The sequence below is a fragment of the Cetorhinus maximus genome, chromosome 19 (assembly GCF_964194155.1).
Source record: "Cetorhinus maximus chromosome 19, sCetMax3.hap1.1, whole genome shotgun sequence".
NCBI lineage: Eukaryota > Metazoa > Chordata > Chondrichthyes > Lamniformes > Cetorhinidae > Cetorhinus > Cetorhinus maximus.
In genome coordinates, this window is record NC_135897.1 from 49,314,912 (window position 1) to 49,332,921 (window position 18,010).

An 18,010-nucleotide genomic window follows, 5' to 3' on the forward strand; every position below is an offset into this window, starting at 1 on the left:
CATCCCTAATTGCGGCATTAATTATTTGAATTGGATGCCCATCTCTACTTAGCAGGCAGCTGATCTGCATCCTGGCTTGCCTCTGGGAAACTTCCCTGGTGGCGGGAATCCCAGCAATTTTCCCCTTCCACCTCCAAGCCCGCAACCCCAGGGATGGGAAAATTCAGCCCATATACTCCATAACAGACTATACTCCTTGCCAAATGTTCTATTCCATTACTCCATTTCCTGTCACATTCTTTAACCCCTACTGGAATGCATCCCTGTTATTCTATATAGAAGAAGTCTTATGCATTTTGATATTTTTTGATATGTTGTTCCATGCACATTAAAGGAGTGGTCCAGAGGGTATACGACAATATACAATTTGAATTAGGTTATATTTTCTATACTCATTGGCTCATATTCTATATTTATGCCTCATGAATGTACTTTGTAACAATTTATCAATTTTGTATTTTAATAACAATTCAGGTCATTCCTCTTCCATTTATCGGTCCTCACCTGCCAATAAAGCTTGACGTGCTTGCTGATGTTCTGTTCCTTTGCCCCATGCAGCCAATAAACGTAGTCAGCAATCATAGCACTTCTAACAATTAAAACAGAATGCACAAACAAAATAATGCTATACATAGTACTCAAACCCCCAATACTACAAACTTTTTACTTCTGTTTTTGGGTACTGTGCTTTGTGAAGTATGTTTAATCTTCGCTTGTTACGTACATATTTATACTAAATTGACAGCAGCCCAAAGTTTCATATTTCTCTGTCAAATAGGTAAATATAAGCAATTGTGAACATACCATAAATTATGAAATTTTCAAACAATCAATATAATGGTTAGGCAATAAAATTGCTTTTTTCTGGATCATCTATTAATGCTAAATAGGGTTATTACACATTCTATGCCAAAAATGAATACCATCTGGAGCCACTGTGAGCATATAAAATCCAGTAAGCATTGATGTAAGATACATTTAGTTGCTTTGTGGAGATGACTTTTCAAAGGATTATGGAGGCAAGATTTCTGGCTGCACATGAAGCTTTGGTGGGCACAGGAGTAGGGTTTGGGGTTGATGATGGGGGTTGCAATATATATATCCTGTGTCTCAAAGGTGATGCCAAGGCACCATTATTAGACCTTGGGTCTCATTTCAATGGAGCCAGAGTGCCATGAGCAGCCAGCCAGAGGAGAATAAACCAAGAACAGGCCGTTGTTAGCAACATAGTGGTGCTTAGTTGCGGATTGGGAGAGAGCCTAACGCCTGTTTCAGACCTATTTTTTGAATGCCTATTTTTTCCTTCACTAAGATGGCAGATGCTGTACTTATAGATGGAAATGTGCATGAGCTTCAAGCTAGCCATATTGTGGGCTTGGTAGCCCAGTTAGCACATGAAAAAAGGACGCTGCGCAGTGAAATTTATAGGCCGATGTATTGAAAGTGGTGGTGTTTGAACCAAGATGACAACAGTATTTCTTATCCTTTTCTCTAAGCCTATACCATCTTGTTCTGGCACAAACACTCATCTTTTGAATCATGAAGTTTAGCTTTTGGCTTTTCCAGCTTATCATCAAGTTCTGGACCAAAGCTGATCACGCACAAAATACCAGTTCTTTCCTCATTTTCAAAAAACTAATTTGCATTCTCAGTACAAGTTTAATAATGATGCAAATGGTTTTAGCTTTGCACCAAAGTTAGGTTTGCATGGCAGCGGTGCAGGAGCTTCTCTCCGAGTGTTCTCATGATACTTTGAGAATTTTACCAAAACACTATCCAATAGTGGACATGACTTCTGGTTGAGCCTCTTGAAGGCCCCAAAATTAAAGAGCCATAAGAAATAATTTCAGACAGCTGCCCAAATATTGTGTGTGAACTGTGCACAAATAAATCTTTCCGCCAACATGGTGCCACCTCACAGCAGAAAAACACTGCTCCAATTTTTCAGAGCTAGGGGTCTACAGGTACGGGTCGCCTGCCTGAATATGAAATGACCCTACCTTCAAAATTTGGTTTGGGTTTAACAGCCTTTCCAAGTTGTGGATAGAAGTCCTTTTGGTAGTGGAGCAAGAATGCAGCAGCTTTGAACCCAAGGGTGTAAATAGGATGTGAAGTTTCAAAGTGAGCCCTAAGTGAAGCAAAGTGAGAATTCTTTCCCTCATTGGGATCTGACACTGGATTTAGCTTCCACTTGTGTTGTAAATGCATTATTAGTCAGAAGTGAAACCCTTCAGACCAATGCTACATTGTATTGTAAATGCCGTGTAATTTCCCCCCCAATGGGGTTAGATTTGCTTATTTTGCTTCTCTTAACAGTTCAAAAATATTCAAAACGATAAGCATCTTTGTTGCCCTTTTTTGGATTGTTTCCTTTACCTACATTTATTTTGTAAGTTTGGTGACCATACCCGTGCTTGAAAGTGCCATTATGATTTCTATTTCATGGATTGACTTGGTTATATTTTACCTATCTTTGCAATTGCTGTTGGATACTGACAATACCATCAATAATTTCTATTTTCAGTGCTAATATAATTTCTAAAAGCTAGTTAACATTGTTATAAAGCCGTACTTTATATTGAAAATTACTTTATTTATTTATTGGGATGAAACCACTGGCTGAGTTTTAAAAAGACTGAACAACAGCATTTTAAAAAAATAGCTTAAACAGCAGTTTCTAAGATGCATAACTACCCCACAAATTCCAAAGCCATTAAAACAGGCAGGCCATCCATAAGAACCCATCAGAGACAAGCACCTTAGAAGAATGTGAATGATTGATCTCCTGACCCATTCACAAATCAAAGAAAAATTGTCCGTCAACATCTTTAAATTGTCCCGTCGCAGAATTTGTAAAGATCATTGAACCCAGTCTAAAATCGTCCAAGGCATTCATCTGCCAAATCTGTATGCAACTAACTTTTCTGGACTTCTAAACTACATAACCAATCCTCGCACTTTGTAACTTACTTGTGTGCACATGTGATCTCTTGAATGCATGTGTATGTGAGAGTTGGAGCGTTTTTATTGGTTTCATTTGGATGGGTATTAAGCACAATAAGTACTATTTTCTTTTCTTTTAAAAGCTTACAAGGAAACCCGTCTGTGAGTCTTTTAAAGTCACAGTACTTAGACAGTTAAACATTCACTGAATTAGCAAGTGTCATTTTTTTTTAAAAACCTGTCGCAGTCAAACGAGGGTTGAGAAAAAGAGGGCAGCTATTCTACCACTTCTCACCTGACTGTAACAACATGAATAAAAAGCTACCAATAAGGTTAATGAAATTATGGCCTTTATCTCAAGAGGGCTAGAATACAAAAGGGAGGAAGTTATGCTTCAAATGCATAGAACCTTAGTCAGATCCTGGAGTACTACATTCAGTTTTGGGTGTCACATCTCAGAAAAGATATACTGGCCTTGGATGGGTGCAGTGCAGATTCACCAAAATCTTGGCTTGTATTACCTTGAATATTGTTATGATCTTGGTAGAGACGAGTAACTTTTAAAAAGAAATTCAAACTCCCGGTTATCAACTGAAAGAATTATGCCACAAGATTTCACATTTTAAACAAAAAAACTTTTACTGTACAAGAGTTAAACAAAGCAGGTACTTCTAACTTTATAATATAGTTTGTAAACACTCATACTTTAAACCCAAAAATCTCAATAGGCCACTTGCTGTTCTATTTTTATTTCTACCCAAGAGTTCCCCTATACTTTACAGGGTCTTGAGGGTTTCTTCACTTCTAGGACAAAAACAAGGTATGCAACAGATCTCAGGGATTCACGTTGACTCCCCTCTGTGTTTCCACTATTCTCCGAGGTCTGAGATTTCTTGGGGTCCTTCCACTAACATCCAACAAACCGACCCTTCAACTCCCTCCTTCAATATCTCTCGACTGTGGACTCCCCAGCTCAAGCATGGGCCTCACTTGTAATTCCTGCTCAGTGACTTCACATCAGGAAACTCTCGGCTTCTCAAATCCCCCTGCTCTTGATCCACAGCACTTTCTAAGCACCAACATCTGGTAGCTTACTCTCTTCCTTTTCCCAGATGCCAACTGCTCCTTTCTGTGAGAGATCACAGTGATAAAACCCAAAATCAAACAAAGTAACTCGCTGTAATCTATCTCCATAACAATGCGGCATACCTGGAATGTCCCAGGTAGAGATTTAAACTAAGTAACTTTACTTTCAAAATATCCCTTTGATTCGGGGACCGATATGATTTAGCAGGAAGAATAAGAAAGCAGAGTATTGCTTAAACAGAGAACGTCTGCAGAATTCTGAGGTGCAGAGGGATCTAGGTGTTCCAGTGCATGAGTCGCAAAAAGGTAGTATGCAGGTACAGCAAGTAATTAAGAAGGCTAATGGAATTCTATCCTTTATTACGCGAGTAATTGAACATAAAAGTAAGGATGTTATGCATCAGTTATACAGGGCACTGGTGAGACCATATTTTGAATATTGTGCTCAGTTTTGGTCTCCTTATTTAAGGATGGATGTAAATGCATTGAAGGCTGTTCAGAGGAGGTTTACTAGATTAATATCTGGAATGAGCAGGATGTCTTATGAGGAAAGGATAGGCAGACTGACCTTGTTTCCACTGGAGTTTAGAAGAGTGAGGGGTGACTTGATTGAAGTATATAAGATCCTGAGTGGTATTGATAAGGTGGACATGGAAAAGATGTTTCCTCTTCTGGATAAATCCAGAACAAGGCAGCACTGTTTTAAAATTAGGGGTTGACCTTTTAGGACGGAGATGGGAGGAATTTTTTTCTCTCAGGGGGTTGTGACACTTTGAAACTCAGTGCCTCAGAAGGTGCTGGAGGTGGGGTCATTCAATGTTTTTAGGGCAGAGGTAGATTGATTCCCTTGCCTAACCAGGATCTAAGGTTATTGAGGGTAGATAGGAATGCAGAATTTGAAACATAAACAGATCAGCCATGATCTTATCGAATGGCGGAGCAGGATCAAGGAGCTGAATGGCCTACTTCTGCTCCTATTTCATATGTTCATATGATGTTAAGGTATGCATGAGACATTCACTGCTGGTGTCTCCTCTGTTCATAGTGTGTGAGATCCCTGAGGAGTGTAACCCTTTGAGTGCCTGATGCCATTATGAGAATTTGAGTTTGGAGTGAGCAGAAAGTTAACTTACCCTGGCAGAGCGGATTAGATCATTCATCCTCTTCCTGTGCCGCAGGGCATTTCTTTTTTTGGGTCCCACCAGCACAGACCTCTGGTGTAACCCCCTTCCCGGTCGGTTAGGTGAGGTTGGTGGACCTCCTGGTTCCATCCCTTCGGAAAAGGACATCATGCTGTTTGTGGACGGCATTGAGGAGAGCCACCAGGGAGTCATGGCTGAATATGGCGGGGTGCATGGCTTTTTTCTCCTGAGGCCATCTCAGGACATGCAGACCAAACAGCTGGGCTGCAGAGAGTGAATATTTGAGTTTGGGTGCTATTTAAATATGGTGCCAGGGCCTTCAATCCCATAAGGTGCTGGGGGGCAGATGATTAAGTGCCCACCCCGTCATGTGATTCGATGAGCGGCTCGCCAATGCATAACTAATGAGTTTCCAAATGTGCATTGGGGCATAAGAACCCCACCCCTGCCACCCAGGAGGAAATGCACCGTTTATCCCGTCGGCCAGTGCACTTAGTCTCCAGAATGGAAAATTCCGCCCTACATATTTACTTATTCTCAGCTTTTGGATCTAGCCTCTGGCATCTTCAACCTGCCTATACTGCACCACACGACTAATCATCTACAGAGTTCTGATGGCTGTCTCCTTTTATATAGTTTGAACCAGAAGTTTTGGTTTCCAATCTCAGTTTCAGTCTTAGTTTCCTTAGAAATTGGGAGTGTCAGTTTCCTTTTCAGTTTCCCTTTATAATTAGGGCCTGTCTGAAAAAATACAAGCTTTAAAACCACCGACGCCATCACCCTAGACTCTCCGCTCCATGATGAAGCTAACAGAAGATCACCTGTTGTTTACTGTTTTCACACCTCTAACTCTAACCCCTTTAGGTAAATATGAACCATCCTTTGAATTGTAAATTATCTTAGGGGTGTTTACCAGTTTATCAAACCCAGGTCAATTATGAAAACTAGAAGTTATACTCCTAAAGCATATGAATCATAAAATTAGATATTCATAACAATATAGATTATTGAGGGGTGATCTAATAGACCACTTTAAAATGATTAAAAACTTGATACGATAGATAAACTATTTCCTCTGGTGGGGAAAAAGAACTTGGGGAATTGTCATAAAATTATAACTAAGATCACTCAGGTATGAAAACAGGAAGCCCTTCTCCCCACAAAGGGTAGTAGAACTAAGTTGGTGGATCCTGGGTTAATTGAAACTTTCAAGACCAAGAGCGATATATTTTTATTAGGCAAAGATATTAAAGCTTATGCAGCACAGGCAAATAGGATTGAGGTACAAATTGACCATGATCTAATCGAATGGCAGAACACTCTCGAGGGGCTGAGTGCAGACTCCTGTTTCTACGTTCCTATATACCCAGTTAAGTTTCCTTAGCTGACAGAAACATTCAAAATATTTGAAATTTCTTTAATGCGAAAGCCTAATTTTGGATGATTTGAATCACCAACATTCTTCAGCATCTATCCGCTTACATATAGGTTGACAACCAGGTTTGTTATAATTAAACAAGACTTTTTCATTGTGGCAGTAGTCATATTTGACAGCTTTAATCTATATTTCCTGGGTAAAGCATGATATGCAACAGAGAAAACAGAAGCAATATCCGTCCCGTTGAGTTTTTTTTCAGGTCGGAACTTCACATTCCTTCTGCTTTAATGCATTCTTCAGGATTTTATGCTGTGTATGGCAAATTTGCTTTCGGATTTACCTTTCTTTTTTATCTTTCCCAATATTGGTAGTGTCATTTACTCTGGTCCTTTGGCCTTTAACATTGTCTCTCAGTGATAAAAATAAATCAGATTTTCCCTTGTTTGCATTCAATCAAAGGAAACATCTCAGGATAAGAATCTATTAAGAATTGGTGTTCCACTCCCTGCTACCTTTTAGTTGGGTTTTATTAGAATTGTTTCTCTAGTTTCACTTCTTAGTAATAAACAAAGTTAAACCCTGTAAGGTATATTTTATTATATGCATAATAAATGCCATCAAGAGTTCAAAATTATTTTGTAACCCAAAAAAGATTTATCATTAAATACTTAAATTGTTCTGATCTACTACAGTTTCAGGTGTTTCAATAGTTGCATTCCACTACAGTTCTATCAGGGTCTCCAGAATCATTCTGCTGTGCTACAAAAACTCTAAATTTTGGCATCGAGAAAGAACTTATGACTCAGCGGGACAATAGAGGGGATGACCAAAGGCAGTAGGCCCAGCATGCTGATGAGGTCCTGCAGTAAAAAGGTCTCTAGAAAGAAAAGAAAGGATTTGCATTTATATAGCAATGCTTATGTCACAGTGAGCCTCATAGTATCAGTGCTGTTTGGGGGTTCTTGTTTTCTGTAGCGGAATCAGAGTCACTGCTTTGGAGGTTAGCCCTCATCACTGAACTGCCTTGCATGTGTGAAGATCAGTAGATTTCTTAACTATTACAAAATGAAGGAATTGTGACAGCTCCCTGCGTTGGAGGCATTTAAATGCATGTTGATATGGTTGGAATTGCACATCAGCTACACATTAAGGAAATGTTAAAGTTAAAATTAAAATTAAAACTGTTGACATAGTTTATAACATTCTAAAAAGGCTGCATATGGTACTTTCTGCCCTGTTGATGGCCTTGTAGATCTGGGGAAATCTACCTAAATGCATTTTCCTTTCCTGCTAATACGCTTGTTCCATCAGGACAGAGATAAATTAAAAATTTGTAAGCTACTTCTTGTAGTTGTTTGCAGCCAATTAGGTAATATGACACATCTGTGATGCTAATTGAAAACTATCCTATGGAGTTGAGCTTCAGTTTTCTGTGACACTCACCAACAATGGCTCAGGTTAATGTGGGCTCCAGTCGAATATCAAGAGTATTGAAATTCGATTGAGGCAGCTCAGAGAGGAACATACTGCATGAAAGAAAGTTGAATTCTATTGCACTTTACATAATTTTTCAATTTGAAATGTTATATCCTCAGGCTGTATGCTTGACGTGGAATATATAATGTAAATATCAAGAGAATTACAATTGCATAGAAGCACCTATAAGTGGAACATAGGGCAGAATTTTGCCCTTGTCGGACAGGCTCGGGTGGGAAGCCAACCGCCACCTGTCATTGAGGCCGGAAGGCAATTTCACGCTAGCAGGCCAATTAAGGCCCGCCCAGCATGAAATGCAAACGGCAGTGCTCAAGTGCTACCTGTGCTGGCGGGGTGAAGGAGGGTGAGCGGGGTGAGTGGGAACTTTGCACATGTGCACGCTTGATAATCTCCCTGAGGCACAGAGCTGCCTCAGGGAGATGAAGAGTTAAAAAAAAAAATGAAAAATGTTATAAAACATACCCCCTCATGTGACTCTGTCAAATTTTAAAAATTTTATTTTATTTCTATTTGCTTTAGGAAACCTAATCCCACCCATGGATGAGATTGTCTAAAAAGTACAAAGGCCGCTTGGCCTTTTCGCCTGCCCACCAACCATAAGGTTGTACAGGCAGCGAAAAATTTCTATTACCTTGTTAATGGCCTTTTAATTGTCGGCAGGCATGCTGCTGACACAGGCACGTGTCTGCTGACCGAAATATCGTGCGACTGTGCATTGATGTTGGGACATTTGCCCGGCATTAACGTGCATCATTTTACGCGAGCCCACCTGCCGAGTAAAAATTTTGCCCATAATTATGGAGGCAAGTTGAATTTTATTGCACTTTCCGTAATTTTCAAATTAAAATGTCTTGTAACGTACATTTACAAATTTTATGAATAAAAGTATACTTTTGGGAATAAAATTGTCACAATTTTCATATGGCCTCCATAAGAAGCACAGCCATAACAACTTCAGACAGAATTGATGGACCTGGGGCTGGATTTTGCTGGGTGCTGTGGTGCCCACCACACCCAGCTAAAAGATCAGGGAGGGAGAGCCTGCCCACACTCCCGATGGTTGCCCTTATGCAATTCAACACTGGGAACAGCATTAATTGCTTTTAGTCAAGACTTCTTCCACTATCCCAGGAAGAAGTCCCACCTTATAGAGCTGTTCATCAATTGGATGGCCGGCAGCTCTGTAGTCCCAGCAGCACCAGCCGAGAGCCGTGATCACATCTGGGACTACAGCCAGTCTCACCTTAACGCAGAACCCGTAAGTCAGGTTCAAGATGCCGAAGGGAGATTGAAGGGGGGCTAAACTTTGAGAGGGGGCCTTTGATGGGCGCCGGGGACCAACAAAGGAGGTCCCCCCTTTATTAAATTAATTAAATGCCTAAGATTGATCAACAGGGTTCAGCGCATGAAATTTCCACCCCCAGGGTCCTTGATCCCAGTGGAAGCCTGACGTTTGCCTGTCAAGCATCCGAATGGAACAAGAGCAGGCCATCCTAGAAAGAAGTGACATGGGGCTCTCACCAGTTTTCCAGCTAGCGACTGAGAACCCTGTGGCCTCCACGGGATTCCGCCCCCATAGATAGGTTGTGTGAGTGGGCAACAAGGTGATAGATGGATCACAATGTGAGGGAGTATGAGGATATTCACTTTGACCATAAAAATAAAAAAGTCAAATATTTTTTAAAAAGACGAGAAACTTATAAATATTGGTCTGAATTTTGCGCCCGTCGTTGTGCGCACAATCGGTGGATCTGGAAGCGAACGCAATATGTGCTTCCGGCCACGATCGCAACTAACCAGTGATTTCACACTGGCTGGCCAATTAACGCTGAGAGAGGGGCTCGGCGCTGCTGTGGGGGGGGAGGGGTCGGGTGGCAGGAAGAAGGTGGGTGCTGAGACAAATGAGGGTGCAGGCGGTTTGCAACAAGCTCCCTGAAGGGTGACAACTGCTGTGGAGCTGCTTCAGAGAGCTGTAGTATTGTTCAAAGGGTATTTGCAACAAAAAATTGCCACAAACTCTCTTTAATTAAACTGCAAGCAACTGACAGCAGTACTGATAACTCGTCAACCTTCAAGCATCTCTGGGCTTTTTATCCTGCTGTGGATCGAGAATGATGCAAAAACATGAAGGCTGCCTGGCTGATTGGCCCGTGCATCAAGTGTAAAAGCGCACAGGCCACTAAAAATGATGGTCAATTGGGGCTTTAAGTGTAACTTGATTGTTGGTGAGCACGCTTCCAACTCCCGCATGCGCCCACCAACCGTGATATGGCGCAATTTTGCTATGATGTCAGGACTCCCACCAACGTTTTCTCGCGTTATTTCGCGTAGGTTGGGTCGGCCATACGTATGATCACAGCACATAAAATTCTGGCCATTGATTTTCAGGGGCACTTGGGTGTACTTGAACACAGAAAGTTAGCATGCAGGTACAGCAAGCAATTAGGGAAGCAGATGGCATGTTGACCTTTACTGCAAGTGGATTGGAATACAAGAATAAAGAAGTCTTGCTATATTTGTACAGGGCTTTGTTGAGACCACATCTGGAGTAGTGTGTGCAGTTTTAGTCTCCATATTTAAGGAAGGAAATACTAGCATTGGAGGCGGTAAAGCAAAGGTTCACTGGAATGATTCCTGGGATGAGAGGGTTGTCCTATGATGAGAGACTGAATAAATTGGGTCTATATTCTCTGTAGTTTAATAAAGTGAGAGGTGATCTCATTGAAACATACAAAATTCTGAAGGGGCTTGACAGAGCAGACACTGAAAGGTTGTTTCCCCTGGCTGGGGAATCCAGGATGTGGGAGCACAGTTTCAAGATAAGGGGCTGATCATTAGGATAAGGGGCTGATCATTTAGGACGGAGATGAGGAAAGTGGAATTGAAGCCAAAGATCAGCCAGGATCATACTGAATGGTGAAACAGGCTCAGTGGGCAGTATGGTCAACTCCTGCTCTTATTTCTTGGCCTGAATATTTCCCTCATCAGGCGCGTGAGATTGGCATGCCCGGGAGCGGTCGGGAAACAGGCCCCCAGCCGCGATTGGCCAGCCAGCGTGAAACGCACGCTGAAAAGCTCAGCACTGCCAGGGTGGGGGCGGGAAGGGGGCGGACGACGATGTCACCATGGGCGCAGGTGGGCGCTTCCACTGAGCTCCCTGAAGGCAGACACTTCTAAATAATAAAATAAAGCACAAAAAAGCTGCAAAAAGTGTCCATGCAGCACAATCAAGCACCTGAAAGCATCTCATAAAAATGCTATCCCTAGATAGTTCTTTTTATTTTATTTTCTAATGGCGATTTCATTCTGCCCTTGGATGAGGTTTCATCAAAAATGTAAAGACTGCCTGGCCAATTGGCCTGTCCGCCAACCGTAAGGCCACGAAAAATCACTGACAGTTGCGCCATTAATGGGCTTAATTACCCACTTAATTGTTGGAAGGCACTCTTCCGACTGCTACGTGCACCTGCTGAGCGAAATATCGTGCGAGTGCACGATGACGTCAGATGACGCCCAGCATCTGATGCAATTTCATGTCTGTTCAGATTGGGTGTGCGCCCGGCCACGGAACGTAAAATTCTGCTCCTTATGTTTTTATGTAAAAGAAAATCTGCTGATAACTGCAAACATCATCTGACAGGTAAGGTCTGCTGGGGGCAGGTAGGAGGGAGGTGAAATGGACATGAAGAGGGTGAGCACTCCTGCTTTTCCCAGCAACACAAACTCTTTTTAAGTTACTTGCATTTTAGGAAAGGCCTCGAACAGTTACTACAGCTCCAACTGCTTTTATTTTATATCTTTCTTCATCTGATTGGAGTATTGGTAGAAATGTTGTATTTATGGTGCTTTCCTCTTGGGAGGGGTATTTATAGTGCTGCCTCTTCTATCTTAATGCTGGCAAAGACTTGTATTAGATTTCTGATATGGATAGACTATGATTCTTTGTAGCTCATTTAATAATCACCTCTGGGTTTATAATTAGTAGCCTTCTCCCAATTCACCAGTTACTTAGGAGCATATGGTGTTACATATTTGTGAACTGTACCATAAGACACAATGGATTATATCTGAAGGGTCAGTTTCATGTCGACTATACCCACAGAAAAGTACCCTTGCTTTTGAAATTCCAATAGTAAATTCTGTAACTCCTGTCGATCTACTGTTTGTATTTCATATTGCCGAATGTTCAATAAATTTGATTATGTTTGTATATGCCATGGTTTGATACTGTTCTTATACTTTTCAAAGTTGAGGAAAGCAAATAGCAGCTCATGATTAATCTAGGAAACAAATACAGTGACAACGTTTGAACTCTGGAGCTTGATTTTTAGCCCTGTCCTAGAGGCAGACTGAAGCTAAAATAGGCCTGCTGACTGGTGCTCTGGTTCCCCAGCTCCATCCTGGCACTGGGCCATTTTTTGCAGAGGCAAGATGGAGGATGGCAGGCCTACCCACCCACATGTGCCAGATAAAGGACATGGTTCGTTAAGAGCCTATTGAGCCCAATTGAAGGAGGTCTACTGGGATTTTCCAGTAAGTCTCCAGGTTCATGCATGTGGCAGGGGCCAGGCTAGCTGCGTGGAATCTGCCTCAAAGCAGCAAAGTGGGTAGGCCTAGACGCTCTCCCTTTGTGCCTTTGTGCTGGAGCAGCAGCCACAGGCTGCTCTATAGAGAGGTGCCCTGCTCCCCCACCCCTGTCATAGCTGCAAAGTCCATTTTTAAAATTTGTTTAAAAAAGTTGCAGAGCAGGCACCTCAATTTTTAAGCGCGTTCTCCCTATTCACTCTCTATTGCTGCTTGATGCTCCTGTGATTGGCCCTTCAGCTTTGAGTGCCCGTTCGCCATCCTTAATTGGACAATGAGCCGACCCTCTGGCCATTAATTGGCTGCCCTTGTGAAAATCAGGGACTTTGACTGCTTGCCCCTGGTGGCGAGTTCAGGACCCAGGCAGGCCCAGCCTCTGTTTCACACCCCCTGGGGGAAATCCTGCCCCAGTCTCACTACATTTCCTTGGATTTTGGACAAATAAAAGCATCTTTTGATCGTAGGGAGCCTACAAGGGTGGTCTGTGACAAAATGGAGGATTTTCATTTTCCTGTATGGCCCTGGCCTAGTCCCTCAGTTGAGTTTTATCATGTATTTTTGGAGAGATCCAAGGTAGATTCCGATCAGCAACCTGCAGTCCACAAGTGGATCTCAGGGAGATTCAGTTGGACAGATAGATAGATAGATAGATAAAAGGGCCTGAGTAGAATGTTTTCTACAAAGCCCGCATCAAAAACAGGTAATTTATCAGGATGAACTAGAGAGATTCAAGGCCTCTCCAGAGCTCTCTCTCCATTTATAGAATTTGGGACTGTCACCACCACACTCATGGACATACCACCAAGTGGTCTTTGGGAGTGGCAGAAAGAGAAGTTGGGAGGGAAATGGGTCAAGAAATTGCCCATCTTCCCCAACACTGGCATGTATGTGCTGGGCACAGAATTGGCAATCACCATTGGTCCTTGCTGTGGTAGAAAAACAAAAAGTGAGGTTGGGACAAGGTGGTACTGATAGGCCCCATTGCTTGTTTGGTCCATTGTATCTGCTGTTATGGATGAGATAATGAAGGCAAATACAGCCTCAAATATCTAACGTAAAAAACAAAAAGATATAGCACAATGATACATATATAGGAGCCAAACATAATAACTTGGATCTCACCAATGTTAAGTTGGAGAATGTACTTCCTCAATTACAACTTGACGCTAGCCAAGTGGTTGAATAACACAGTATCAGTCATGGGTGGAGGATGGGGTTCAAGACATAAAGCAGGAAATCATATGTAAGGTGGCCCAAGCTTATGTATAACATGTAGAAGGTGGCTAGAAGAATGCGAGAGGAAGTAAGAGAAATGAAGACTTGAATTTTATATATATATATATATATATATATATAGTGATTTCACAACGACGTCCCAAAGTGCTTAACAGCCAATGAAAGTGGAGTCATGTTGGCAATATAGGAAATGGTGGAGGCTTGAGGCATGCCACAAATGTTCATGGGTAGACAGGACACGCCATCGCAAAATATGTAATAACTGCACTGGGATAGACAGAAGCAGAAACAGATTAGAGGCAATATCATGTAGGTGGATCTGGAGCAAAGGTACTGGAGAAAAACTAATGGTATCTCACGGAGAATGAGCATATGGATAAGGGGAAATAACATGCAGCAGCTTGGAGTCACAAAAAAACGTTTTGCTGACAGTGACCAATGCTGTATTAGTAGAATGGGAAGGATGGAAACCAAGGGGATTTGAGCAGCATGTGGTAAAGAAGTGAGCTCCACTTGAGGGTTGCAGGTTGCTAATTAGAATCTCCCTTGGATTGCACCAAAAATACATGACAAAACTTAATTGAGGGACTAGGACAGGGTCATGCAGGAAAAGGGAAATCCTGTCCTGGTAACAGAGCTTTCATGGGCATGAGACGGAAAGAAAAAGTTGTAAATGAGTAAGTAGTTGAAGACAGCAGAGAGGTCAATGGTAAGTTTTCTAGCAGTTTCAAAGCGAAGAGACTAATGTTTGTGGAAAGCAAGCAACGTACAATGTCAGCAAAGTCACAGGAGCAGTCAAAAAAATTAAGTAAAAAAAGAGTAACTGGTAGAAAGAGGACAACAGTGAGAAAAGGAGAGGGTAGTGCGGAAAATGCAGAGCTAAAGGAGAGATTAGCAGAAACAGATGGGTGAGAAATAAAACTATTCATTTTATGGGATGTTGGTGTCACTGGCTAGGCAGCATTCATTGCCCATCCCTAATTGCCTTTGAGAAGGTGGTGGTGAGCTGCCTTCTTGAACCGCTGCAATCCCTGTGCTGTAGGTATACCGACAGTGCTGTTAGGGAGGGAGTTCCAGGATTTCGACCCGGCGACAGTGAAGGACGGCAATATGCTTCCAACTCAGGATGGTGAGTGGCTTGGAGGGCTACTTCCAGGTGGTGGTGTTCCCATGTATCTGCTGCCCTTATCCTTCTAGGTGGTAGTGATTGTGCGTTTGGAAGGTGCTGCCTAAGGAACCTTGGTGAGTTTCTGCACTACATCTTGTAGATTGTCCATACTGCTACTACTGTTCATTGGTGGTGGAGGGTGTGAATGTTTGTGGAAGGGGTGCAAATCAAGCGGGCTGTTTTTCCTCAATGGTTTCAAGCTTCTTGAGTGTTGTTGGAGCTGCACTCATCCAGGCAAGTGGAAAGTATTCCATCACATTCTTGACTTGTGCCCTCTATATGGTGGATGGACTTTGGGGAGTCAAGAGGTGAGTTACTTACCACAGGATTGCTAGCTTCTGACCTGCTCTTGTAGCCACAGTATTTATCTGGCTAGTCCAGTTCAGTTTTTGGTCAATAGCAACTCCCAGGATGTTGATAGTGGGGTACTCAGCAATGATAATGCCATTGAATGTCAAGGGGGAATGGTTAGATTCTATCTTGCTGGAGATTTAGATGAGCACTTGAAACGCCATAGCATACAGGGCTACGGGCCAAGTGCCTGGAAGATGGGATTAGAAGGTGCTTGATCACCGGCACGGACACGATGAGCCCTAGGGCCCTTTTCTGTGTTGTGTAACTCTATGACTCTATGGTCATTGCTTGATACTTATGTGGCGTGAATGTTACTTGCCACTTGTCACCCCAAGCCTGGATATTGTCCACGTCTTGCTGCATTTGGACATGGACAGCTTCAGTATCTGAGGAGTTGTGAATGGTGCTAAACATTGTGCAATCATCAGCGAACATTCCCACTTCTGACCTTATGATGGAAAGAAGGTCATTTATGAAGCAGCTGAAGATGGTTGGCTGTAGGTCGCTACCCTAAGGAACTTAGTTGCCCAGGAAAAGAGTTCATATTTTTTCCAAAAATAACAGAAATAGAGTTTAGCCAGTCCATGGGTCAAGTTTCCTGCACTATCTATTCAGAGGGCAGGCTATGTTGTGTTTCCTAATGCAAGTTCCTCCTATTATTGGCATTTGAAAGGCTTGCCCATGGAGCTTGGCATGTGGCACACCTGGCTAAAGAACATAAAATTTTAGAGGAATGCCTCATACTGTTAAAAGGGGAAGTTGTTGGTAGAAGCAAGAAAAAAAAAGCTATGATGGAACTGAATGGTTCGTTTGGGGCAGCTTTATCTAATCATTCTATTCAAGTCAGGCCTATGCATGTCTCAATTTCCCCCAGTGATTCGCTAGTACTGTGGGGGAGGGTTTAAACTAGAGGGGCAGGGGAATGGGAACCTGAGCAGGGAGACACAAGAGAGGGAAACTAAGATAGAAATGAAAGGAAGACAGAAAAGTGGAAAGCAAATGTGGAAAGCAGAGGAAACAAGGGCTAGCAGCAAACAGGCCATAGCACAAAAAAAGACTGTGTAAAATGTTAAAAAGTCAAGTCTAAAGGCATTGTATCTGAATGCATGGAGCATTTGCAATAGAGTAGACGAATTAACAGCACAAATAGATGTTAACGGATATGATATGATTGCGATTACGGAGACATGGCTGCAGGATGATCAAGGCTGGGAACTGAGTATCATAGGGCATTTGATATTTATGAAGGACAGGCAAAAGGAAAAGGAAGTGGAGTGGCCTTGTTAGTTAAAGATGAAATCAGTGCAATAGTGGGAAAGGATATTGGCTCAAAATCTAGATGTAGAATCAGTTTGGGTGGAGCTAAAAAGCAACAAGGGGTGGAAAACATTAGTGGGAATTGTCTACAGGCCTCCAAACAATAGTGGTAAGGTAGGGGATGGCATTAAACAGGAAGTTAGAGATGCATGTAACAAGGGTGCTTCAGTAATCATGGGTGACTTTAATCTATAAATAGACTGGAGAAGCCAAATTAGCAATAATACTGTGGCGGATGAATTCCTGGAGTGCGTACAAAATGGTTTTTTAGACCAGGATGTTGGGGAACCAACTTGGGAACAGGCTATCCTAGATTTGGTATTGTGCAATGAAAATGGGTTAATTAATAATCTTGTTGTTTGAGGTCTTTAGGGAACAGTGACCAGAACATGATAGAATTCTTCATTAGGATGGAAAGTGAAGCAGTCCAATACAAAACTAGGGTCAAGGAGGAGTTAGATATAGCTCTTGGGGCGAAAGGGATCAAAAGGTATGGGGAGAAAGCAGGAGCAGGCTATTGAGTTGGATGATCAGCCATGATCATGATGAATGGTGGAGCAGGCTCGAAGGGCCGATGGCCTACTCCTGCTCCTATTTTCTATGTTTCTATGTTAATGTATGAAGGGTGAGTTGGCTACGATTGGGGGTAATATATTGGCATGGATTGAGAATTGGTTAACAGACAGGAAACAGAGTAGGAGTAAATGCGTCTTTTTTGGAGTGGCAGGCAGTAACTGGTGGGGTACCACAGGGATCAGTGCTTGGGCCCCAGCTATTCACAGTATGTATCAATGATTTGGATGAGGAAACCAAATGTAATATTTCCAAGTTTGATGACGACAAAACTAGGTGGGAATGTGAATGGTGAGGAGGATGTTAAGAGGTTTCAAGGTGATTTACACAGGTTGAGTGAGTAGGCAAATACATGGCAGTTGTAGTATAATGTGGATAAGTGTGAAGTTATCAACTTCGGTAAGAAAAACAGAATGGCAGAGTATTATTTAAATGGTGATAGATTGAGAAATATTGATGTACAAAGGGATCCGAGTGTCCTTGTACATCAGTCACTGAAAGCAAGCATGCAGGTGCAGCAGGCAGTTAAGAAAGCAAATGGTATGTTGGCCTTCATGGCAAGAGGATTTGAGTACAGGAGCAAGGGTGTCTTACTTCAGCTGCACAGGGCCTTGGTGAGACCACATCTGGAGTACTGTGTGCAGTTTTGGTTTCTTTACCTTACCATAGAGGGAGTACAGTGAAATTTCACCAGACTGATTCCTGGGATGGAAGGATTGTCGTATGAGGAGA

At 42.3% G+C, this 18,010-nt stretch overlaps 1 protein-coding gene across 1 annotated transcript in view; it reads right to left on the reverse strand.

Moving 5' to 3' along the window:
• The window catches only part of LOC144694192 (spermatogenesis-associated protein 16-like), a 231,216-nt gene that overhangs the window by 152,141 nt on the left and 61,065 nt on the right, over nt 1–18,010 (reverse strand). The window contains exon 4 of the mRNA XM_078564549.1: nt 505–589. Coding sequence (XP_078420675.1) covers nt 505–589 — 85 coding nt within the window. The remainder of the gene's footprint in view (nt 1–504; nt 590–18,010) is intronic.